This window comes from Oncorhynchus nerka, linkage group LG3, assembly GCF_034236695.1.
Source record: "Oncorhynchus nerka isolate Pitt River linkage group LG3, Oner_Uvic_2.0, whole genome shotgun sequence".
Classification (NCBI taxonomy): domain Eukaryota; kingdom Metazoa; phylum Chordata; class Actinopteri; order Salmoniformes; family Salmonidae; genus Oncorhynchus; species Oncorhynchus nerka.
The window spans coordinates 26,003,986-26,030,675 of NC_088398.1; the positions used below are offsets into that span (position 1 = coordinate 26,003,986).

Genomic DNA, 26,690 nt, shown 5'->3' on the forward strand with positions numbered 1-26,690 from the left:
GGGTGCTGTTCAGGAGAGGGCAGGCCCACAACAGGCCGGAGTTGAATGGAACAGCACTTCACCTTAGTGACTGTTCCCTCTGCTCTATACAATACATTTGTTTATTTTGTGTGATGATAAAAGGCTCATACAATACAAATATTTGTTTATGTTTTCTTTCACAGTGATAGCGACTCCGACTGGGAGCCCCCAGTGCCAAGTTGCCCGCTCTACCTCTGCCCCCAGTGGTGTTGATATGCCACAGTTCATTACTGCAGGCATGACTGTGCCTCAGGGCCAAAAGGGCACAGCATGGAGGCGTCGTTGTGTTCTGTGTCGCATGAAATGCCTCACTTGTTCAGTTTGCCTCTGCTTTACATCAGAAAGAGACTGCTATGGGACATGGCACAGGCAGCAAAATATTGTGACGAGGACTTCCAAAGGGTGTACCATTTTTTTAAACATTTTTTTTGTGTGTGTGTTAGAATTGCTTTTTGATATGTTGTATATAGTTATTTGCACTGCTGTATATAGTTATAGGTCATTTCACCAATTCAGCCAGTTGGGTACATTTGGGCAACTTGTGTGGGACACCTGGGTGACTTCATGCTAAATGTCATGTAGCTCACCCATTCCTGAAGTTATCAGTCTGAAACTTTGCACACCTACAGTTGCCCTCTTGTATTATCCATCTAAATTATCTGGCTATTCTAGTACATGTGAAAGATGATACTACAACAATAAAAAACAGAAAACGTATGCTCTTTCTTTCTCTTTTCTTCCACCAGATCTACTGTGTTATATTCTCCTACATTCAATTAACATTTCCACAAACCTCAGAATGTTTCCATTCAAATAATACCAATAATATGCATATCCTTGCCTCTGGGGCTGAGCTACAGGCAGTTAGATTAGGGTATGTCTTCAGGCGGAAATTGAGAACAAAGGGATGCAGCCATAACAGGTTTAGTCTGCAATCTGGATCCCTGCACAGTCTCATTTGAAGATCTTGATCACTTTTCTAGCTTCTGGATTAAAACCGTATTATGACAAGTGTACCATATTACGTATCGGATCGTTAAAAAATACAGTGTTTACACTACCTTGTAGTTTACCAATAAAATGGGCAGATGGTGAAGTAGACAATAAAAAATACAGTGTTTACACTACCTTGTAGTTTACCAATAAAATGGGCAGATGGTGAAGTAGACAATGCTTGGTATTCAAATCTCAAAAAATATAAATGAACTTCCCACAATTAATTTCGATAGAATATTAGCAAAAATAGATCATTCTTTTGCAACCATGGAGAGGTAAATACTTGTCTATTTATGGAAAAATTACATTGAATTAACTCTTTGATCCTATCCCAGTTTAATGGCATGGCCTACTCCAGATGATTTGTTTTTCAAATCATATGAGCAAAAAATATTTCATTTTATTTGGAATTCTAAGCCAGACAAAATTAAACGTGCCTATTTATATAATGAATATGAGTTTGGGGGGCTAAAATGATTAAATATTAAAGCATTAAACCTCACTAAAAGCTTCACTCAAACCCCAAAATGGTTCTCCAGTATATTATTAAGAAAAGCTAATCCTTTGTTCAAAAATGGCTTTTTTGCCTTCATACAGATTACAACTTCTCATTTCCGACTATTTGAAAATTAAATTTTGTTGACAGTATCACCCTGTCAACAATAATCAGTATCTTAAACAAGCCCTACAAACCTGGTTACAATTTCAGTTTTATCCTCCAGAAAAGATAGAACAAATATTACAACAAATGTTATGGTTAAACTCAAATATATTGATAACCCAAAAACATTCTTCATGGAATTGTTTTACATTTTTATATTAATGTCACATATGCAGTTATTGAAAATAAGTGGGAATATCTACTCAATCCAAACTTACAACCAACTGATTGCAGCACTACCACAAAAATAGAGGCAGAATCTGGAAAATGGAGAAGGTAGGGAACTTGTTTGCCTGCCATATATTAAAGATACAAATTGGCTAAAAGGAACTGGCATAAATAGAAAAATATACTAGTTTCAGGACAAACATGCTGACAGCTGCACCATATAGGTTGCAAAATAAACAGCACACGGTTTAAGAACTGGTACAAAAAACTACACTAGACTCAACACTTAGTTTTTCCATTTAAATTATTAGATACATTTCTTGCCACCAACAGAATGCTATATATATTGGGCATACAACTATCTCAGTTCTGTAGATTTTTATTGCGAAGAGACAGAATCAATAGATCACTTAATCTGGTATTGCCCCTACATAGCTTGTTTCTGGTCACAGGTTCAGGAAAGATTAGAAAGATTCATAAATTTAGTTAAACATCAGAGCACAATTTAAAAAATATATGGCACATGGAAACCAAACAAGGGCGGTTTATGGTGATAGGTGGGATTGCCTGAGAGTGGCTGAGCGTTGGTATTAAAGAGTTTGTTTGGTAATGTATCGTTGTTATATACATTTTTTATATATGTTTTTTATTTAACCAGTTAGGCCAGTTGAGAACAAGTTCTCATTTACAACTGCGACCTGGCCAAGATAAAGCAAATGCGACACAAACAACAACAGAGTTACACATGGAATAAACAAACGTACAACACAATAGAAAAATAAAGTCTATATGCATTGTGTTCAAATGGAGTGAGGAGGTAAGGCAATAGATAGGCCATAGTAGCGATGTAATTACAATTCATCAAATTAACACTGGAGTGATAGATGTGCAGATGATGATGTGCAAAAGAGCAAAAAAGTAAATAAAAACAATATGGGGATGAGGTAGGTAGATTGGATGGGCTATTTACAGATTAGCTGTGTACAGCTGCAGCGATCGGTTAGCTGCTCAGATAGCTAATGTTTAAAGTTAGTGAGGGAGATATAAGTCTCCAACTTCAGCGATTTTTGCAATTCGTTCCAGTCATTGGCAGCAGAAAATTGAAAGGAAAGGCGGCCAAACGAGGTGTTGGCTTTGGGGATGACGAGTGAGATATACCTAATGGAGAGCATGCTACGGGTGGCTGTTGTTATCGTGACCAGTGAGCTGAGATAAGGCGGAGCTTTACCTAGCAAAGACTTATAGATGACCTGGAGCCAGTGGGTCTGGCAACAAATATGTAGCGAGGGCCAGCCGATGAGAGCATACAGGTCGCAGTGGTGGGTGGTATATGGGGCTTTGGTGACAAAACGGATGACACTGTGATAGACTGCATCCAGTGTGCTGAGTAGAGAGTTGGAGGCTATTTCGTAAATTACATCGCCGAAGTCAAGGATCGGTAGGATAGTCAGTTTGGCGGCATGAATGAAGGAGGCTTTGTTGCGAAATATGAAGCTGATTCTAGATTTAATTTTGTATTGGAGATATATTGGAGATATTAAATGAGTCTGGAAGGAGGGTTTACAGTCTAGCCAGACACCCAGGTATTTGTAGTTGTCCACATATTCTAAGTCAAAACCGTCCAGAGTAGTGATGCTAGTCGGGCGGGCGGGTGCGGGCAGGGATCGGTTTAAAAGCATCCATTTAGTTTTAGTAGCGTTTAAGAGCAGTTGGAGGCCACGGAAGGAGTGTTGTATTGCATTGAAGCTTGTTTGGAGGTTTGTTAACACAGTGACCAAAGAAGGGACAGACGTATACAGAATGGTGTTGTCTGCGTAGAGGTGGATTAGGGAATCACCCGCAGCAAGAGCGACATCATTGATATATACAGATATATACAGAGAAAGGAGTCAGCCCAAGAATTGAACCCTGTGGTACCCCCATAGAGACTGCCAGAGGTCCGGACAACAGGCCCTCCGATTTGACACACAACTCTATCTGAGAAGTATAGAAGGTCCCTTAGAAATCTGGATTCCCAATGAAAACCATTGAAAAGAGAGTAACCTCAAAAAAACAAACATTTGAATGGAAAATACTGCCCCGTCACCAAGAAGTTAACTTGGCTTTCGAAGACTTTAGAAAGGCAGGGCAGGATGGAGGGGTTGCAACAATTAATTTTAGAAAGAGAGGGTCCAGATTGTCTATCCCAGCTGATTTACGGGTTCAGATTTTGCAGCTCTTACAGAACATCTGCTATCTGGATTTGTGTGAAGTAGAAGCTGGGGAGGCTTGGCAAGTAGCTGCGGGAGTTGCAGAGCTGTTGGCTGGGATTGGGGGTACCATGTATGTAAAATGTATATGTAAAAGGTCAAATGTATGTAGCAAAAAAAGCTGTAAAAAAATTTAAAATGAAAAACTATGGATCTTTCATTCCTCTTGTCACAACACAACTGTTTGGCTCAATGCATTAAGAAGGAAACAAATTCCACAAATTCACTTTTAAGGAGGCACACCTGGTAATTGAAATGCATTCCAGGTGACTACATTTACATTACATTTAAGTCATTTAGCAGACGCTCTTATCCAGAGCGACTTACAAATTGGTGCGTTCACCTTAAGACATCCAGTGGAACAGCCACTTTACAATAGTGCATCTAAATATTTTAAGGGGGGTGAGAAGGATTACTTTATCCTATCCTAGGTATTCCTGAAAGAGGTGGGGTTTCAGGTGTCTCCGGAAGGTGGTGATTGACTCCGCTGTCCTGGCGTCGTGAGGGAGTTTGTTCCACCATTGGGGGGCCAGAGCAGCGAACAGTTTTACTTCAGACTACTTCAGGAAGCTGCTTGAGAGAATGCCAAGAGTGTGCAAAGCTGTCATCAAGGCAAAGGGTGGCAGTTTGAAGAATCTCAAATATAAAATATATATTTTGATTTGACTTTAATACTTTTTTGGTTAGTACATGATTCCATATGTTATTTCATAGTTTTGATGTCTACAATGTAGAAAATAGTAAAATAAAATAAAGAAAACCCCTTGAATGAGTAGGTGTTCTAAAATCTTTGACCGGTAGTTTAGATCAACACTCCCAGCAGAGATGAACTGTAACAAGATATAACAATCTGTGTTACTTGCAGTCCCTTTGACATTTACTGGTTTTAACATTTGTGGGGTTTGATTATTTAGTCTTATAGGTGTATTGAATGATTATCTTGGACAGCGCCAGAGAACATATCGCCATATTTCCTGTACCTCTTAACTCGATTGTTTTACAAAGATTTGCATATGGTGCTCCAACTGCCTCATTGTCCACCACTATTTCAATTTGCATATATGACTAGAGAAATGTTGTCCCTGGTAATTCCATCGTCTGACTACAGTACGTCCCCCTTGAAAAGCAAAGGATTGTAGAGTGATAATGGCATTTGCATTACTATAACATCATCCTATCCTTCAAGTAGACTTCTATAGCACAAAACACTATCATGTAGCAGAATAATCTAGCTGTGGTTGTTGATGCAATTGAAAGTCATGCTGCCCGTCCGTCAAAATGACAGCTCTGACCACTATCCCGCCCTCAGTAGTCAAAAACTCCTCCGCGTACCACTGTAAAACCAATCAGGTCTGCGACCCTCAGATAGAGACAACACATGTACGTGCCTAGAACTGCAAATAAAGCCCCTTTTCAATCCAATATCTTGCCAAGGTCCCAAGTCCAGTCTGCTATCTCTACATGTAGACAATGAGATGTGTGGATTGCTGTGGTGTGCATCGGTCTCGCCGTAACCTTCCTGTGTGTCTGACGGAGCAAGAGATTAATTGAACAGAAACAAATGATGTGTTAAGCTCGCTATTAATACTGGCATCAACATCATGATTAATTGGATCATCTATTGTGACTAAATCAAGTTTAACATGACCTGTTGCATAATTTAACGCCTTTTGAACAATGCTTTTTGGCGTTGTAGTGAGCTTTGACGACTCAGAGGAAAATAAAGGCCGCTATGCTACATGGGCACGGAAGGCTGTTTTGTATTTAATTAGCCACAACACACACACTCTTTCTCATTCAATATGTATCCTATTTGTATTTACAGACAACAGCCTATTAATCATGTATGTTATGCACATACACGTGTATGCATAGACAGAAATACTGTATATTCATATGATGCACACAATGCAATACTTCTGTCTTGGTTTATTCAATAGTACAATCTCAGGACATGTATAGAAAAACACTAACCCAGCTACATGCATGTTTTTAGAAATCAGAGACCATTTGCTCCTTCCTACTCGTTGACAAAAGGTGACATCAGACATACCAACAAAGACTTTATTTTTGTCAAACCACATTTGCTTCTTTGTTTGACAGAGCTCGGTGACCTACAAAGATGAATGAAGGCTTACAACTGCTTTTAATAAACACACACGACTACTGCACCGTTGAGTAATGAAACTATGATTTACGTGAGATTGTGGGCAGGCAGGACGAATCAGCTGATAACAAATGCAGACGGCTTTGTTTTGCTTGTCGTCTTCCTTAAACCAATAAACAACTGTAGGTGACCCGTCGGGTCACTAGTCGATGGCAGCATTGTAATGTTATGTGGTCATCCCAACACAACATGGGTTAATAAATATGTGTTTGCTGTCAGTGTCATCTGAGCTCATACCTCTATTTGCATAAAAGCATCCCAGAAACATATCCATGACTTCCATTGGATTGTCAGGTATTCGTAAATGGCTATAAGGGATTCAGGCGCAGGAGAGGAGATATTGGGTAGCCAACGGAGCCTTTTATTTAGGCGAACCAAAAGCATGCGGCAAAGTGAACACGAAATAACAATACGGGTTGACATAACCCAGCGCAACAGACTAACGTGCGCATAACATGAAACGGAATAAACAATACCACACAAAGACACGGGGGAAACAGAGGGTTAAATACACAACACGTAATGAGGGAAATGGGAACCAGGTGTGTGGGAAAAACAAGACAAGACAAATGAAAAATGAAAAATGAATCGGGGATGGCTAGAAGACCGGCGAACAAGGAGAGGCATCGACTTTGATAGAAGTCGTGACATGGATGTCAAACCTGTCAGCACATTAGCCAATGACACATGGTGATTCTGGTATGGGATGAACAGAATGCAGGACCACAGCCATGATACCAATCCTTGGGATAAGGTTTTCAAATGAAATGTTATTGGTCACATACACGTGTTTAGCAGATGTTATTGAAGGTGTAGCGAAATGCTTGTGTTTCTAGCTCCAACAGTGCAGTAATATCTAACAGGTAATATCTAGCAATTTCACAACAATATGCACAATACACACCAATCTAAAGTAAAGGAATGGAATTGTGAATATATGAATGATATTGTTGTTGGTGTTGTTGGTTTACTTGTATGGAAACCAATATCCATCCAAGCTTCTCATGGCAATCCCAGGATAGTTCTCTTGAGCTGACTCCAAAGTTTACTTTTCAGGTCTGCTGTTTCAAGATCAGCTTATCAGTATAGACAGGAGGAAGAAAAGCTCTGAGCCAAATAATAGAACCAGCTAAATAAATCCATATAGCAGTGTTGATACAGTGTAGGCCACTCAAATAAAGAGCAGTAGCACAGGGAGACAGTCTATAGCACACTTACCCTTTACATACTGTGTAAGGAACATACTAGATCAAAACCTAGTCCTATATTACTGTATTCTATAACCGTGATGCAGATAATAGGTACACCTACAGTACGTAATATCTGAATGGAACATTGGTGTTCTTGATTCCTCTACTATCAGCTGATATTACTCTCTTGGAAGCAATAGACCCAAATACAGTAGAACTGTAGAAAACATCATGTAAGCATGCTCAGTTCTACCCAAACCAAGATAAGTGTTCAGGAATTACTGAGACCTCTTCAGCCAACTATTTAACTGTGAGGAACTGCTGAGAGTGAACTCAAACCATATGCCATAATTCACAGGGCTTGAATTCATCTGCATTGTACTAAGTATATGTTGCCCATAATACACTATAGGGGGAAAATGTGTTGGAGTGCACTGAGTACAGTACAAAGTACATTTCACAGCATGGGATATATGAATGAAGATATAGATACAGGTGCTCTGAAAATTGTTTTGTTGTTTTCAAATGTTCTCTACTGTTTAGACAGCTTTGAAACCTGACTGAATCACACTGTGTGATCACACTTTCCACAGCCGATGTGAGTAAAGACCTTCAAACAGGTCAACATTCACAAGGCCGCTGGGCCAGACGGATTACCAGGAAGTGTCCTCCGAGCATGCGCTGACCAATGTGTCTTCACTGACATTTTCAACCTCTCCCTGTCTGAGTCTGTAATACCAACACGTTTCAAGCAGACCACCATAGTCCCTGTTCCCAAGAACACTAAGGTAACCTGCCTAAATGGCTACTGACCTGCCAAGTCTAGGTCCAAGAGGCTTCTAAACAGCTTCTACCCCCAAGCCATAAGACTCCTAAACAGCTAATCAAATGGCAATTTGCCCCCCCGACCCTACGCTACTGCTACTCTCTGTTATCATCTATGCATAGCCACTTTAATAACCCTACCTGCATGTACATAATTACCTCAACTACCTCGACACCGGTGCCCCCGCACGTTGACACATTACCACATTACCACCAGTACCACTGTATATAGCCCCGCAATTGTTATTTACTGCGGCTCTTTAATTATTTGTTTTTCTTATCTCTTACATTTTTGTTGTGTATTTTCTTAAAATTGTATTGTTGGTTAAGGGCTTGTAAGTAAGCATTTCACTGTAAGGTCTACACCTGTTGTATTCGGCGCATGTGACAAATAACATTTGATTTGATTGTTTCCCTTAAAACAAAAGTGAAAGACTGAAATCCGTGTGTATATCCAGGCTACTGTCTAGATAGTGGCTATTGATAACATCCAACTGTCAAATCAAATGAAATCAACTTTCATTGGCACATGCTTCGTAAACAACATGTGTAGACTAACAGTGAAATGCATTCTTGCAAAAGCCCTTTCAACAATGCAGAATACAATAATGATAATAATAATATAAAAAGTAAGTAAGTAAGATACAATAACATATGTACATCTGTAGCCTATGTTTACTGTTCATTATGAAGAAAGCTTGTATTTATATAAGCAACATTTTCCTGCCTTAATCTCTTAGTTCCCCCTCAAGGTTACTGATATCAACCTGGATCTGATAAAAGCTGGATCTGGCTAAGGCAGAGATTAAGTGCTGCGGCGCAAGCCCACCTTTCCCAACCCTTTCTGCACCTAGCCATTGACTCGAACCGTCCGACTCCCACCCTCTCCCTTCTCTAAATGCCACTTAAGCTATTACAGCTCTTCCAGCCGAGCACATCGTTGACCAGGGGGTCTGAGGACAGGGAGAGGGCGATGGGGAGGGACACTCTCAAAATGCCAGCGGGGCACTGTCCGCGTTGTCAATGTCAGCTATATTTTAACAGCCTTTGGTGCTTTCATTTGATGCTTTCAAAACCAACATCAATATATTGCTATACGTTTACTCATCCTAGTACGTCTTAAATCTTTATATTTGCTGTTAAAAAAAACACATTAAGTTTGATTGTGATAAGTTTCAAATTAGATCCTAACAGACAAAAACAGGGTCCCAACATCTAATAATTTTCAATGGTGAACACTAGTTATAAGCAATAGTAAGACATTAATAGTAACAGTCAGAAGGTAACTGGTAGTCCAACTCACGTGTTCCATCAGCTCCTTGATCATGCCGTTCCACTGGCCCTTGTCGTCCTGCGATCCGTACTTCCCATCAGGCACCAGGCGGATCTCGTAGGTGAAGCCCAGGATGCTGGCCAGCTCCTTGAGCAGGTCGATACAGAATCCCTCGAAACGGTCATTGCCCACCAGCGCCTTGTCAGACTTCTTAAGCATGACATATGGTTCCTCCTGCACAGACACAAAAAATCTAATGGAAACCAGCGTTGAGGTCAGCTTTTTCCATTTGTTCTTCAGCACACGCACTTAATTGAGGCAAAGTGATCTGAGCTGATAAGTCGTTGTTCCGTCTAACAGGGAATGACAGGGAGACTCCGGTCCAATGTCTGGTCAGCTACACTGTATGTTTAAATATGGATGAGTGCAATGGTTTTTTCACTTATACTTTTTCCACATTTTGTTACGTTACAGGCTTATACTAAAATGGATTAAATAAATACTTTTTCTCCTCAATCTACACACAAAACCCCATCATTTCAAAGCAAAAACAGTATTTTGTATTATTGAAAATGAATACCCTATTTACAAAAGTATTCAGACCCTTTGCTATGAGACACGAAATTGAGTTCAGGTACATCCTGTTTCCATTATTCATCCTTGATGTTTCTACAACTTGAATTGGAGTCCACCTGTGGTAAATTCAATTGATTGGACATTATTTGGAAAGGCACACACCTGTCTTTATAAGGTCTCACAGTTGACAGTGCATGTCAAAGCAAAAAGTAAGCCATGAGGTCGAAGGAATTGTCTGTAGAGTTCCCGAGACAGGACTGTGTCGAGGCACAGATCTGGGGACGGACACCAAAAAATGTCTGCAGCATTGAAGGTCCCTACGAACACAGTGGCCTCCATCATTCTTAAATGGAAGAAGTCTGGATGCAGCAAGATTCCTAGTGCTGAGCAATCGGGGGAGAAGCGCCTTGGTCAGGGAGGTAACCAACAACCCGATGGTCACACTGAAGGAGCTCCAGAGTTCTGTGGAGATGGGAGAATTTTCCAGAAGGACAACCATCTTTGAAGCACTCCACCAATCAGGCCTTTGTGGTAGAGTGGCCAGACGGAAGCCACTCCTCAGTAAAAAGCACATGACAGCCCGCTTGAGTTTGCCAAAAGGCACCTAAAGATTCTCAGACCATGAGAAACAAGATTCTCTGGCCAAGATTGAACTCTTTGGCATGAATGCCAAGACAACACAGGAGTGGCTTCGGGACAAGTCTCTGAATGTCCTTGAGTGGGCCAGCCAGAGCCCGGACTTGAACCCGATCAAACATTTCTGGAGAGACCTGAAAATAGCTGTGCAGCGCTGCTACCATCCAACCTGAAAGAGCTTGAGAGAATCTGCAGAGAAGAATGGGAGAAACTCTCCAAATACAGGTGTGCCAAACTTGTAGCATCATACCATAGAAGACTCGAGGCTGTAGTCGCTGCCAAAGGTGATTCAACAAAGTACTGAATAAAGGATCTGAATACTTATGCAAATGTCACATTTCAGCTTTTCATTGCTAACGAAAATAAATGTTGCTCTGTCATTATGAGGTATTGTGTTTAGATTGATGAGGGGAAAAAAAAAACATTAAATCCATTTCAGAATAAGGCTGTGATGTAACAAAATGTGGAAAAAAGTCAAGGGTTCTGAATACTTCCCGAAAACACTGTGTGTGGACAGGAAAATCGAACTGATTTAAGTGACGGCGATGCTGTGCAATCGGAGAAATGTACAGCATGCAATAGGAAGTCTCGTTGATTTACAATAGATGGTGAATCTAGGCACTCTAAAATAGTCTCTGCAGCCAGCTAAACTTCCCTGGCCGTTCCCCCTCCCACATCCCTGTCCACTGCCCCTTGTAGACATTGTATAGTACAGTGCGATGCAGTTTATGGTCAGAGAGCCAGCGGTCTTTACTGCCCTGTAAAGTTCTCCCTGGCTCCTCATAATATCAGGTTGAATAAAAGCTTGATTAGGAACAGAATGCTTCAATGAAATGAAACATGCCTGACATGTTGTCTCCATCGTCACTGGTCTCAGAGTAACCAAGGTGATGCTTATTGCCTGCATGAACAATGGCTAAACTCTCAAAGAAAGGATGGCGGATGGCTCGATATTTCCCTTTATTTAGTGTCTCCCACTATCTGTCTGCAAAATAGGGCCCATACATATCCCACTGTGCATTTTTTAAAGACATGGTGGTCCACTTCCTCATAGGCTATTTATTTATTGCTTCCGATAGCCAGACATACAATTCACGAAGTCTGTTCATAAGCAGAGTAATTGATTCCCCAGTGATGGTGACCTCTGCTTTTGTATTCTCATCGGCCACGTCTTTGTGTGACACAAAGCTGCTAGAAAAGCCGTTAAAGAGGAGGAAATAACCAGTCATAACACGGGTTTACCACTTGGTCGGGAAAAACGAGTGCTTCACAGGGTGGGGTTAGCTATGCTTATGGTGACAAAGGGTGTGATGTACACTCCCCTTTAAAAGTGTGGGGTCACTTAGAAATGTCTTTGTTTTTGAAAGAAATGCACATATTTTGTCCATTAAAATAACATCTAATTGATCAGAAATACAGTGTAGACATTGTAGCTCCCACTCCTCTTTCTATTCTGGTTTGAGCCAGTTTGTGCTGTTTTGTGAAGGGAGTAGGACACAGCGTTGTACGAGATCTTCAGTTTCTTGGCAATGTCTCGCATGAAATAGCCTTAATTTCTCAGAACAAGAATAGACTGATGAGTTTCAGAAAAAAGTTATTAGTTTCTGGCCATTTTGAACCTGTAATCGAACCCACAAATGCTGATGCTCCAGATACTCAACTTGTCAGTTTTATTGCTTCTTTAATCAGAACAACAGTTTTCAGCTGTGCTTACATAATTGCAAAAGGGTTTTCTAATGATCAATTAGCCTTTTACAATGATAAACTTGGATTAGCTAACACAATGTGCCATTGGAACAGAGGAGTGATGGTTGCTGATAATGGGCCTCTGTACGCTTATGTAGATATTCCATAAAAATCTGCCGTTTCCAACTACAACAATAACAATGTCTACACTGTATTTCTGATCAATTTGATGTTATTTTAATGGACAAAAAAATGTGTTTTTCTTTCAACAACAAAGACATCTCTAAGTGACCCCAAACTTTTGAACATTAGTGTATATAAAATAATGCTGTTGCAAATCGTGTTGTCTTGATGGTAAATGCCTTGGTGGAAGAATCAAAACACGTCTAACAGGTTTAACCCATCCTAGCCTGACACTTAACAGATGTCCTTTTCTACACCCAAAATGCCATCTCAGGGACAGACAAATAAATGTAAAGTAAATCATTGGTTTCAATCCTAATATGTAGCTAGTTGGCCATTTGCAATTAGGACGTTACCTTTAAATAAATGACAACCAAGGAATACTTGATTATAATGCATTTAGATAGAAAGCAAGAGCTTAGTGGAGAACTTTGTTCAAGTTGTCCAATTATCTTGATCAAAAAGTTTGCGTGTTGAGGGGGAAAGAAAAAAGTCATTACCATCTGTTTCTAGCCTTCCCAACTCTTTTAAATTCCCCAAGGTTTAGACTCAAATCAAAGTGTTTAAACCAGTTTCACACTCTCTAGCGCAGCATGGGTGTCCATAAGAGAACGGATAGGAGATATGCAGACACAGTTACAGGCAATGGAGTGAAAACAATTAATGTGAGGGCTGGGAAATGCATTAAATATCTTAATCTCTTCGTAGAATGCGAGAAGATATCACCATAAAACTGTCAGACGTCTTATTCGCGGATCGCTGAGATCAGTTTGATGCAATGTCATTAAGCTCAGAATGGATAAAAAAAACACAGACACTGATATTAGTGCTGCTGATGCTCTATTCTCAACGTGCTTTAACAATCTAAAAGTGTTGACTCCTAAACCATCACACACTATCAAAAGATGCAGGTGATCCATGCAAGTGGCTGGTTTGGACCTAAACCCTACTCCTGGATTGAAAACCATGTCCAATTGGGAATTTCCATTGGAAATGTTTTTTAGTCCATGAATAGGCTTAATCTGGCTCAAAGAAACTAACCCTAAATCTTATTATTTTGTGTATATATTTTTGGCTGCAGCTTTAAACACCACCTGTTTTATGGTTCTATTTCTTGTCTTTGTGATTGAAGTTGCTACTCCCCATGGTTGGCACCAGAAGGCACTGATTATATCTCTTCTAAACCTCACTCGGTCATAATTACAGCCTTGCGCTCCAATCCAGACTTAATGAGAGTGTTTATCATTGTTGATAAATTGTGTGTCCGTCCAGAATAAGCTCGTGGGGATGTTCATTGTCAGCACCTCGGTGATAGCTCCACAAAGACCCTCTAACCTTCCAGTTCACAGGCTTATATATAGACAATAGAGGATCTGAAAATGAATGTGGAAAGCTGATGGGAGAGAACACCTGTTTATTTCCTAACATGTAATTAGTGGATATTTTATAGACTGGTCCATTGTGGCTCCCTGTCTTCTTCTCTATGGGCACCTTGCACTGAAAGTGCCTCACATCCCCATGGTGATCTTAATGTGACATAATGATGATCGACACTACATCCTTTGACAATCCAAGCTGGATTCTGATTGGCGAGGTAAACTCAAGGTGGTGTTCAATTAATTCACTGTGATTCATTTGACAGATATCTCCCATTTCCTGGTCTGAGTGGTGGTAGCGGAGAGGGCCTCAATGCCAAACATGTTTTTTCAACCTTCTAACATGGACTTTGTTTAAAGGAGATGTTATTTTTCCAAATGTAAATTATACGTACATACAGTGCCTTGCAAAAGTGTTCATCCCCCTTGGTGTTTATCCTTTTTTGTTGCATTACAACCTGGAATTTAAATGGATTTCATGTAATGGACATACACAAAATCGTTCAAATTGGCGAAGTGAAATTAAATGCAAAATGAAAAATGACTAATTCTAAAAAATGTCAAACGGAAAAGTGGTGCGTGCATATGTATTCACCCCCTTTGCTATGAAGCCCCTAAATAAGATCTGGTGCATCCAATTACCTTCAGAAATCACATAATTAGTTCAATAAAGTCCACCTATGTCCCATAATCTGTCACATGATCTCAGTATATATACACCTGTTCTGAAAGGCCCCAGAGTCTGCAGCACCGGCAAGCAAGCGACACCACGAAGAACAATGCGCTCTCTAACCAGGTCAGGGACAAAGTTGTGGAGAAGTACAGATCAGGGTTGGGTTATAAAATAATTTCAGAATCTTTGAACATCCCACGAAGCAATCATTAAATACATTATTTAAAAAAATGAAAGAATATGGCAACACAACAAACCTGCCAAGAGAGGCCTGAAAGGGAGACCAAAGATAACCCTGAAGGAGCTGCAAAGCTCCACAGCGGAGATTGGAGTATCTGTCCGTAGGACCACTTTAAACTGTACACTCCACAGTGCTGGGCATTACGGAAGGGCGGCCAGAAAAAAAGCCATTGCTTAAAGAAAAAAATAAGCAAAAAGGTTTGGTGTTCACCAAAAGGCATGTGGGAGACTCCCCAAACATATGGAATAAGGTACTCTGGTCAGATAAAACTAAAATTGAGCTTTTTTGCCATCAAGGAAAACACTATGTCTTCCTGCAAACCCAACAACTCTCATCACCCGAAAATACCACCCTGCTGTGGGGATGTTTTTCATCGGCAGGGACTGGGAAACTGGTCAGAATTGAAGGAATGATGGATGGCTCTAAAAACAGGGAAATTATTGAGGGAAACCTGTTTTAGTCTTCCAGAGATTTGAGACTGGGGCAGAGGTTCACCTTCCGGCAGGACAATGGCCTAAGCATAGTGCTAAAGCAACACTCCAGTGGTTTAAGGGGAAACATTTACATGTCTTGGAATGGTCTAGTCAAAGACCAGACCTCAATCCAATTGAGAATCTGTTGTATGACTTAAAGATTGCTGTACACCAGAGAACTAGGCCAAAATCCCAGTGGCTAGATGTGCCAAGCGTATATAGACATACCCCAAGAGACTTTCAGCTGTAATTGCTGCAAAAGGTGGCTCTACAAAGTATTAACTTTGGGGGGATGAATAGTTATGCACACTTAAGTTTTCTGTTTTTTTTGTCTTACTTCTTGTCTGTTTCACCCCCCAAAATATTTTGCATCTTCAAAGTGGTAGGCATGTTGTGTAAATCAAATGATACAATCCCCCAATCAATTTTAATTCCAGGTGTAAGTCAACAAAATAGGAAAGATGCCAAGGTTGTGAATACTTTAGCAAGCCACTGCAACTCGCAAAGGAAAATTGGTTTCTCAGCCAATCCCTGTAAAAGATTGAATGATAAGACACTGATATATACAGTATCATCCCCTAAGGGAATGTTTTGAGTAGCTTGTCAAGCAGAAAAGCTTAAATCTTAAGGAGAGAGAGAGAGAGAGAGAGAGAGAGAGAGAGAGAGAGAAAAGCAGGATAGAGACAGACAGACAGGGTAGAGAGAGAGACAGGGCATCTTTCAGGGCAAGGCGTCTTTCACGAAGGGCTGATCAAAGTCAGCTGACCTACCAGGATGGTGGTGATGACCAGGGAACGGTTGGCCAGCGAGTCTGTGATGTTCAACCCTTTCCGCTTGGGGACCTCGGTGATGTTGAGACCTCCGGAAGCACTCCACTTCCCCACCTGCGGGAAGATGAAAAGTGTGTAAGAGTTCGACTTTACCTCTACTGCGGCAACTCGTGACTCTGACTTCCCACAAGCTCACCTTGCTGCATTAGTGCCCACCGGGACACATTTCCATTAGCTGATTGGCTGTGTCACCTCTGGACACACTATACGCCATGAGGTTATTGGGAGAGTTTGTGCAAAGAAGAAGGTGGTGGTGGGATGTGGAGGCAGGCTCTAAATGAATTGACATTTTAGGAGAGAAGTCTAAGAAATCAAATCGTTCTGTTGGGAATGATGAAATTATGATGCTATGTTTCACTTCATCCTGGTGTTATGGTTTGGAACATAAATAACATGCAAAAATTTGAATTGTCTCAAATGTAATCGAAATTAAACAATGTAATTCAGTAGTAGTCTCTAAGATTAACACAAAAACATTGTGCTGTCTTCTGCAACTTTTCAGTATCAAAAGATGTCAGATTCTCCAAACTGTCACCTGTCACCCCCCCTGTTGGCCTTGTTCTAAAAATACCAGTACCTTGTGAATATCATAACTTATGAATTGTTGAAATGAAGAGAGAGCACAGCCTTGTCGAACTCCTACAACAAACATTCTTTCCACTTGCAACTCTTCTCTGATAACAGACACACAATTGGTAATTGGAGCACTTCTCTGAATGCAGGAAAAGAGGATAGGTTGTTAGTTTCTGTGTAGTATGTGTGTGAGCAACGTGGAGAGATTGTGGGAGAGAAATCCAATTTAATTTCTTGATTAATGTCTTCCATTTAGACTTCCATTTAGGCTTCATAATCTCCTCCTTTCGCTGGTTAAAACACATAAAGAAACCAGAGCATAAAAAAATTGCAAACTAGATAAGCATCCTAGCATGATTATCATATGGTTATTTCAGGTCTGCTATCTTTGCAGTTTTGTGCCTTTAGGAATGTAGCAAAACACAAATCCTACAATTCATTTTGAAAAGAAAGCCCAGCATGGGGTTGTCGGCAATGGAAATATAAAAGCTTGATAATGTTGTCAGAGAAGTTCTGCTCTGAGTAATCTCACGAAGATAAATACAAAAAGATCAGAGCAAATAAAAGGAGATGCACTCGAGTAGCGCCTTCCGGGCAAGAGAAGCTCCTTCCATACTGTTGTGACGACTCTGGAAGATATCATTACCATAAAATAGTCAGTCCTGTAGGCTGTAGGTAACGACCTAATTTTGCATGTCGACTTGCGCAGTCACTCGCTTTCCCTACTCTCCTCCTCGCCATCCTCCGCTCGTTCTCCTTCTGCGTCACTACCAAAGTGCCATTTAATATTCACAGGGCTGGCTGGCACTCGAGGTGGATCCGTTTAAAGGTACACAAACACGCGGCATCGCAGCCAGTGTGAAAAACACCTGATAAAGTCCTTCTGTCTGGTCCACTGAGGAGCGTATGCTCGAATTTAAAAAGCATATTAGTTACAGCTTGTGTGAAACAGCCCCCTCAAAAAGGACTAGGCAACTGAAGAGAAGAGCTGCTTTAAAAAAAAAATATCAATGTCTTCCACTCTGCATGCCAGCAAAATCTTACTAATTGTGTCCAATTAACTCAATTCATTAAATGTGCACAGCCAATGAAGCGATTCAAAAGTTATTTACCGGTGCAACTACAGGGAGAAGAGAGCTTTCTGCCTTTTTTTCCCCTCCCTCTTTTATATTCATGTCAGTGAATTTTCCACTCTGACTGGAAACATCTCCTAATTCCAGTATGAGCTCAAACTCGGGCTAATATTCAATTAGGGCAGATTAGGCCAAAAAGTCTCGAACAGTTAGCTAAAGCCGATTCCACAGATATATCCACTGAGTATTGGGGGATATGTAACATGCTTTGAGACCAGGGATGGAGAAAGACACACAGTAGGCCTATACAGCTATCCACACATCATTTTTGTGTCTTTCATGCTGGTTTTAGCACACGAGTCAGTCTCAGAGATGTGCAAACACAGCAGTAGACCCAGCACAGCAGAAGAATGAGATACGGAAATAGTTTGGCGCATTGTGGTTGTTCCAGCCTGGAGCTGCAGTGATATTCTGAGCTGTCCTAGCTATTATACAGGCTCATACAGGCTCTGCCATATGGGAGAGCTTGAGGAAGTCATAATGGCACTTAATCTCGAGTTTATGCTTCCATAACGTATGACAAACCCATATCACCACAAAGCAGTTATAGTCCGCAGGGTGCTACTCTGCCTTTTAAAATAACACAGGAAGTTATTCTCCTTCTTCATTACCAACTTCTGACTTCTTTTGGTGGGTAAAACAGTGAGGTTTATACACCTCATTAGCAAACAGCATTTTGGGCAACAACTTGAATTACCATTAGAGTCTTGCAATTAACACTTTGTCGTCCCTCATCCAATTTGCTTTATGATCCATTAACTTCTGCTTGTTTTTGAACAGCCAAATTGGCTTCCTTGTTAGGAGGTAAATTGCACTGTCAAATGGAGACCGTTGTGCATTATTCGTTCCATATTAAAGAAGAAAACTGGAACGGATATCAGATTTTCACTCTAGACGATTTAACAGGGGATATGCAAAACAAATGTTATGTCCTACGAGAGAAAGAGAGTATAGTGTATCGTGGAGGGCATAAATAAACCTGTGTATGTGTAAAATCACCAGGGTGATTTTACACAACATAAGCATGTATTTTACATGTCCATTTCATGTGCAATGTCCTCAGACTGAGTGAAAACTTGAACTATTACGTAACACTATACTTCTTTAAGGTGTGGTTAGTTTGATAGTTGAAGTCATTGTGGTCAGAATGAGGTGTGTTACCTTCTCCAGGCCCTCTTCTTTCAGGCTGATGATGTCCAGGTCAAAGTCTGTGCGGAGGCCACTGGTCCTGTTGAACGACAGCCTCCCCGTCAGGCCTTCCCAGTGAGACTGCAGAGAAACACACACAACCTCACATTAACACTCATTCATGAAAGCATGTGAATACATGCAAACACCATGGCGGAAAGGCACACACACAAACAAACACATACACACACACACACACACACACACACACACACACACACACACACACTCGGCTAAATTTCCTTTTTAATTACATTTTACGTCCCAATGCCTCAGACACATTTTACCCCAGACCACAGTGTTAATTAAATACCATCTCCTTCGCTTGATTCCACACAAGGGAGAAAAAAACACATAACTCCTCATCATTATGATCGACTGATATGCCCCCCCCCCGACCAGAGCCCTCCTCCTTTTTCTCCAAGCTCACAGAGAGGTGTCTGTTACCTCTGGCAATGATGGAGCTACTGATGGAGCTATAGAGCTAACACATTTACCTCATTTATACTCCGGGCTCTGGCTTGTAGTTCGGTACACTTATTGTGCACAGAAGGGCGCACCAGTTTACCTTTTCAGTATAAACAGGACACAATGACTCACTGTGAGTTTGCCATCTGTGAATAGGTTATGAATACAGGGAATTTAGCTGGAGAGATTACATTAACACAGCTTTGAGTAGTTCATTACTTTGAGACACTATTCATGAATAAGAGATTCACCGTGCCATGATTACACAATGTTCCTTTCCTCTCCAAATGTAATTGCATTTGTCAAATGGATTCAGAGACCAACAGTACGGCATCCACGATATCCTAATACGGTTGCCGCGCACCAGATCAAACATCAACATCAAAACAAAAACGCTCAGCATCACCTCTTTGATGAAGTTCATGAAGCGCCCGCCGAACCTCCATGGCTTGTGGCGGTGGCACTGCAGCGAGTTGACCGTCATCTGTGGTGCGTGCTGGTAGGAGACAGACACGATGTGGACCGCGTCGTACGTCAGAGCAGCATCTGTCTGGAATAAAGGGGGACATTATTTCAGCTGACGGGCTGTGGACAAGGGGAGTCCACTCCCTTAGCACCAGTAGCAGCAAAAGGGTTTGAGAAAAAGCTAAATCAAAGCGCTCAGATTTGTCTTATTTTCCAGATAGCATGCCCGAGAAAGTGAGCTCAATTCCTTTTGTAAATATGGATATGAAGCTTTCCAGGCAAGTAAGACGAAATTAAAGGCAGCCTACCTTGATGTTTGTAACTCATACGGAGTTCCGGGAGCAATTAAAAGTGCATACTACACAGAGCGAGTGCACTCCGTTCCATAAAACCCCTCCTTCTCCATACAGAAATAATGAGACCTGTGAGAGTGCCGTGTGGGTGTAACCGAACCCCAGTCAAATTTCAGGACAAGATAAACAAACAACGAGGGATTGCAACAATATAATATTCAATGTTGAATGTACCACGCGCATGTATAACTCTTTATCTCCCATTAGCGACGCTCGCTTATTAAGTTAGAGCGTAAAAGGATGCTTTATTGGAATATCAGGGATGGGATTTGTGATTATTGGATTTAGACCATTGTGATGGGATTTGAGAATGATTATGAACTCCCCTGAATGCATTGAATGAAGCACTTCAGAATTTAGTAGACTGTGACCCTCCTGCTTCCAAGCGCTTCTTATCTTACATTATGATGATAATACGACCCAATAGTATCACCATTATCATTATTATTAGCATCATTGGTGGTACATAGCAGTAGTAGTAATAGTGGTAATACTGTTACTAAGTGGTAATATAGTGGTAATACGACAGATTGGACTATAATGTTCTATGCATGTTCTTCCGAAATGTTGTTAATGACATAACATGTTGAGAGCAGGGCTGGTGAAAGACACACGGTATATAGATATCAATATGATGTCTTTCATGCTGATTTTCGCATACTATCAGCCTCAGAGTTCCACAACAGAAGACCAAAAGCATACCGTCATGATCCCTTCCAGGAGACCCGAGTCGGGCTTGGGAGGTATCTGCCTCTCTTGGGACCACTTCTCAACGATGGACGCCACCTGAGGGTTGTCCACGTTGAGGATGCGGAAGCCGGTCATGTTGACGCCACAGAAACGGTAGGGCTCCAGGTCGATAGCCATGAGGTCCTTCAGAAAGAGAGAGGGATGAAACAAAGAGTAGATGATCTTGTTCAGCTTTGGACGGCTGGGATTGGGGCCTCATTGTTACTGCTAGAGAAGAGAGGATAATAAATGGGAGATTGAAGTGAAATATAGGACTGAGCTTTGAGCCGTCTGGAGGATAAGGGTCTGGTGTTTTGAGTGTAGTGTGTGCCTCAGTCAATGAAACCAAACACAAGGCGTTGTCAGTCTCACTCAGTGTGGTTAAAACCATTCACTAAGTCTCATTCACAGAGGCATTTTGGTATGGTAGGTAGGTTCACTTAAACTACTAGATGGGAAACCATGTCAAAAGGTTGACCTTAACATGGCATTACAAATTGGCTTCCTCCAATGTAATTCAACCTGAACCTTCATGACTATACACAACCCCAACTGCAAGTATGAACGAAACCCTTTAATGCGAATTACCATGATACAGAGGGACCAGGTAAAACTGTGCTTTGATACTTTTATTATGTCTCTAAGGTTTGTGTTAGCTGGTTGTTGTGCAGAAGTAAAACCTGAAGGCATGACCATTTACTTTGTGTTCTGCCGCTGTGGCTAATCCTAAATATTCCCTGACTAAATGAGGCAGACGACATTCATCGCCTGAAAGGGGAACCACTTCATCTGCTGGATCCAATTAATAATGCAGCTGCTACAGTCCCTCCGCAACCCGTAAGCAAACACAGATTTCTCTGAGCAACTGTAATTTCTAGGGCAGCCATCCCGGCTCAAGTGTGAAGTCACATGTCGACACATATCGTGTTGGAATGTGCCACGGGGCCTCGGAAAAGACATTTGCAGGAACATAATAGATATTTCATTAGCACCCTGTGGGGTTAGTGCTGGGGGAACGGGAGCGTGTAAGACACACGCTGAAGACCGCTTGCCTCCAGATACAGAAAAAATGTATTTTTTCTCTCTCTTCAAGCAGTAGGATTCATATGGCACTAAATGTATTACCATGGAGGATCAAAAAAAAGTCCCTGTTGTACTAAATACCATTTGTGGGAAAACATTTTCTTCAGGGTATGTGCACCAGGTTTATTGCGAAACATACAAGTTCCTTAAAAAGAATGTTCTGACAAGAAGTTGTGATGTAAATTATCTTCTAACTCAGGCACACATTCAAACAGCCATTAGAAGATTGTGAGTTGTTGAGGGCAATGTCAACTGTTGCGAAGTATAAAATACCCTATAAAATACCAGCAGGTAATGGATTCGAACTAAACGTGCAACATTTATGAGAGTTGCATTAATCTTTGAATTCAGTTACTTGACTGGGAAAAGTCTGAAATTCTGAAAACTACAGTTGTCAATCAACATTAGACTATACACAGTACCACACATACAGTGCCTCTGTACCTTCAGAATGCTCCATATCACTGACAATACACTAAAACAGGAAGTAAAGGAAGGTTCTCAGCACAGATTATTGGAGATAACCCTGTAGGGTGTAAAGGGCTGAAGCTATGACAGCCTCAATTCAGAGGACAAGGCTGCTGCTATATTACCCTACTACCATTCTGGTATTACCTGTTCACGCTCTAATAATTTGGTGTCCCCAGGATGATAAACATGAACATTATCAAGGGGAACATTGTTGCCCTATATGTATTCATCATTTCAGGTAGAATCTTTGAAATGGCATGATTGCTTTTTTATTTTACCCAGCAAGTCATTTAAGAACAAATTGTTATTTACAATGAAGACAGTGGGTTAACTACCTCATCAGCTCGGGGATTTGATCCAGAAACCTTCTGGTTACTGGCCCAAAGCTCTAACCACTAGGCTACCTGCCACCCCGAAATCCTATGTTTTGAGAAATGTTATGTACAGTAGCTGCAGTGCAGCACTCAAGTCAGGCAGCTGTTATTTATAATAGATACTAAGCTAAAATGCATGTCTGTATATTTTATATCATATTTGAAGTACTCGACCGTCAATAACTCAACCAGTTCTTCTCACACTTGGTTGAGACGTACACAGTGTGACAGAGACAGCCTTGGGTACTATTAAAACGCTTGTTGGGATAGGCCTACAAAAATGACGACGCATGGCAGAACGATGTCGTTGCCATGCTGCCGAGCATGAAAGATGACACGCATCACACCCAGCCCTGTATGTCATATTGTCTTACCAAAACAGACTGGCCAAGTCCATCATGCTAGGGCCTGTCTAGCCCCCATCCTCCTGATCCCCAGTGTGAGTGCGTGTTTGCGAGCATGTGAGTGTGTGCGAGAGAGATAGAGACAGATAGCGAAAGAGAGAGAGAGTTCTGCCCAATAGGAACACATACAGCACCATCACCATGGGGACCACTGTATTAATCCTGCCCTGTCCTTTTGTCACCAGACAGAAAGATTCAATCTGTGCTGCCCAGCCTTGTACTCTGCTGGGAGCAGTGAACAGACTGGGCACAGGACCCAATAACACACCCGAGGGAGGTTGTCGTCTCCTGGTAATGTGTTTCGGTATTGTGAGTTAGTGTTTCTGACGTCCTCCAAATTCAATATGGCAGTAGGGGATATTCAAGGTGGAACTAGGAATAGTTTGTTGATGAAAGGACACAGGATGTGCATATACAGTATAACCCTTGATGAAAATGTCCTGAGCCAAAGTCTTACTCGAATTGTGGTGTGACTCAAATCTTAAAAAAAAAAAAGGTAAACACCTGTGCTTATTTTGAACAAAAGGACATCTAGCTAAAAGGGGCCATTAGACTACAGCACTCAAAAGGGTGGAAAGGACAAGGCTGCACTAACTGAAAAATGCTTGTGCATGTTCTACAATCAAAACACTAACGTGTTAGTATTCATTCAATAGGTTCAATTTTGGGGCGGCAGGGCAGCCTAGTGGTTAGAGCGTTGGACTAGTAACCGGAAGGTTTTAAGTTCAAATCCCCGAACTGACAAGGTACAAATCTGTCGTTCTACGCCTGAACAGGCAGTTAACCCACTGTTCCTAGGCCGTCATTGAAAATAACAATTTGTTCTTAACATGACTTGCCTAGTTAAATAAATCCATCATCTACTTCCAATCTGTTGCCTTTGTGCTACCTTTTGAAAGACTTCTGTTGACTTTAACAGCGATAGAAGTGTTTACAGGTGGCAGATTATTGAAGACTCCATTACGCCTCCAGGAAGTCAAACAAAATTGGTATTGTGTACCGGATCCAAACCCCCATCGGCAATTAAGCGGCATTCATCAAAACAATCTAATGGTGGGGAGATGGGGGGGAAAATTTGACTCGATTTGCATTAGCAAGCATTGTAAATTACCAGAGTGGTGAAGATGTAGTGGTAGTATTCTGTCATCATTCCCATTGTCTGGGCCTGTAGGGGGAGAGAGAGGGAGAGATGAGGAGGAGAGGAATGGAGAGACAAGACAATGAAGAAGGTCACTGTGTCACGCTGGGGTAATTTGCAATCAATATCCACAGTCAAAACAAACATTGGCAAGCAAACGGCGAACGCCATTGAAGCTGTTCAGGAGCAATGGGAGAAAAGCCACAGGTCTTAATGAGTGTATTGACCATCGCTGTGTGTCGTCGTTGCCAAGTTCGTGATGCTGTTTTTGTTGAAATTATGGCGCCACATGTGACCCTTGGATAATAAAGTAAAAGCAAGTTGTGATTCTAGCTGCCTGAGGGCTTTTTCGACACCATGCATTTAAAGGGTTTGCAATTGTTCTGATCACGTGACTCCTTCCCTGGAGAAAGGAGGCCTTCAATCAAAGAAGTGAGCAGTAATCTGTTCCTCCTATTTCACCATCCCCCTCATCATAACCACCACTTGTTTCACTCAATCTACATTCAAATCTTCTACGTTCCCATGGCGGCAGTATTTCCTGTTTAATTGTACCATCTGTTGTGAAAAATACCCAAGGTTATGCAAATAAGTTGCTGTGTTTTTTGGAAGTGGAAGTCTCTTCTCCATTTACCGCACCTACCGACTACAAAGAAAATGAATGACACTATCAATACTATAAGATGTCAGAAGGGGAAATTATTTCCAACGCATGACAATTTTTTGATATAGGATCTCCGCTATTGTTGGATGAATACCTGCATATGGAAAGTATAGCGCCCAAATGTAATTTTAATTAAATGGCTGGGAATAGAGCGTATGATTTTTTATACAGTGGGGCAAAATAGTATTTAGACAGCCACCAATTGTGCAAGTTCTCCCACTTAAAAAGATGAGAGAGACCTGTAATTTTCATCATAGGTACACTTCAACTATGACAGACAAAATGAGAAAAAAAATCCAGAAAATCACATTGTAGGATTTTTAATGAATTTATTTGGTGGAAAATAAGTATTTGGTCAATAACAAAAGTTTATCTCAATACTTTGTTATATACCCTGACAGAGGTCAAACGTTTTCTGTAAGTCTTCACAAGGTTTTCACACACTGTTGCTGGTATTTTGGCCCATTCCTCCATGCAGATCTCCTCTAGAGCAGTGATGTTTTGGGGCTGTTGCTGGGCAACATGGACTGTCAACTCCCTCCAAAGATTTTCTATGGGGTTGAGATCTGGAGACTGGCTAGGTCACTCCAGGACCTTGAAATGCTTCTTACGAAGCCAATCCTTCGTTGCCCGGGCTGTGTGTTTGGGATCATTGTCATGCTGAAAGACCCAGCCATGTTTCATCTTCAATGCCCTTGCTGATGGTAGGCTTTGTTACTTTGGTCCCAGCTCTCTTCAGGTCATTCACTAGGTCCCCCTGTGTGGTTCTGGGATTTTTGCTCACCGTTCTTGTGATCATTTTGACCCCACGGGGTGAGATCTTGTGTGGAGCCCCAGATCGAGGGAGATTATCAGTGGTCTTGTATGTCTTCCATTTCCTAATAATTGCTCCCACAGTTGATTTCTTCAAACCAAGCTGCTTACCTTTTGCAGATTCAGTCTTCCCAGCCTGGTGCAGGTCTATAATTTTGTTTCTGGTGTTCTTTGACAGCTCTTTGGTCTTGGCCATAGTGGAGTTTGGAGTGTGACTGCTTGAGGTTGTGGACAGGTGTATTTTATACTGATAACAAGTTCAAACAGGTGCCATTAATACAGGTAACGAGTGGAGGACAGAGGAGCCTCTTAAAGAAGAAGTTACAGGTCTGTGAGAGCCAGAAATCGTGCTTGTTTGTAGGTGACCAAATACTTATTTTCCACCATAATTTGCAAATTCATAAAAAATCCTACAATGTGATTTTCTGGATTTTTGTTTTCTCATTTTGTCTGTCCTAGTTTAAGTGTACCTATGATGAAAATTACAGGCCTCTCTCATCTTTTTAAGTGGGAGAACTTGCACAATTGGTGGCTGACTAAATACCTTTTTGCCCCACTGTATATAACCTGCAATTTCAAAGTCACATTAAAATCTGTGTGTTTTGGGTCC

The 26,690-nt window shown here is 41.2% G+C and overlaps 1 protein-coding gene across 1 annotated transcript in view; it reads right to left on the minus strand.

The window, feature by feature from the left end:
* The window catches only part of grik3 (glutamate ionotropic receptor kainate type subunit 3), a 58,136-nt gene that overhangs the window by 29,576 nt on the left and 1,870 nt on the right, over positions 1-26,690 (minus strand). Inside the window, exons 3-8 of the mRNA XM_065010309.1 lie at positions 24,577-24,630; positions 21,107-21,277; positions 19,993-20,136; positions 19,092-19,199; positions 16,165-16,278; positions 9,581-9,784 (exon numbers count right to left, since the gene is read on the minus strand). Of these exons, the coding sequence (XP_064866381.1) occupies positions 9,581-9,784; positions 16,165-16,278; positions 19,092-19,199; positions 19,993-20,136; positions 21,107-21,277; positions 24,577-24,630 (795 nt within the window). The remainder of the gene's footprint in view (positions 1-9,580; positions 9,785-16,164; positions 16,279-19,091; positions 19,200-19,992; positions 20,137-21,106; positions 21,278-24,576; positions 24,631-26,690) is intronic.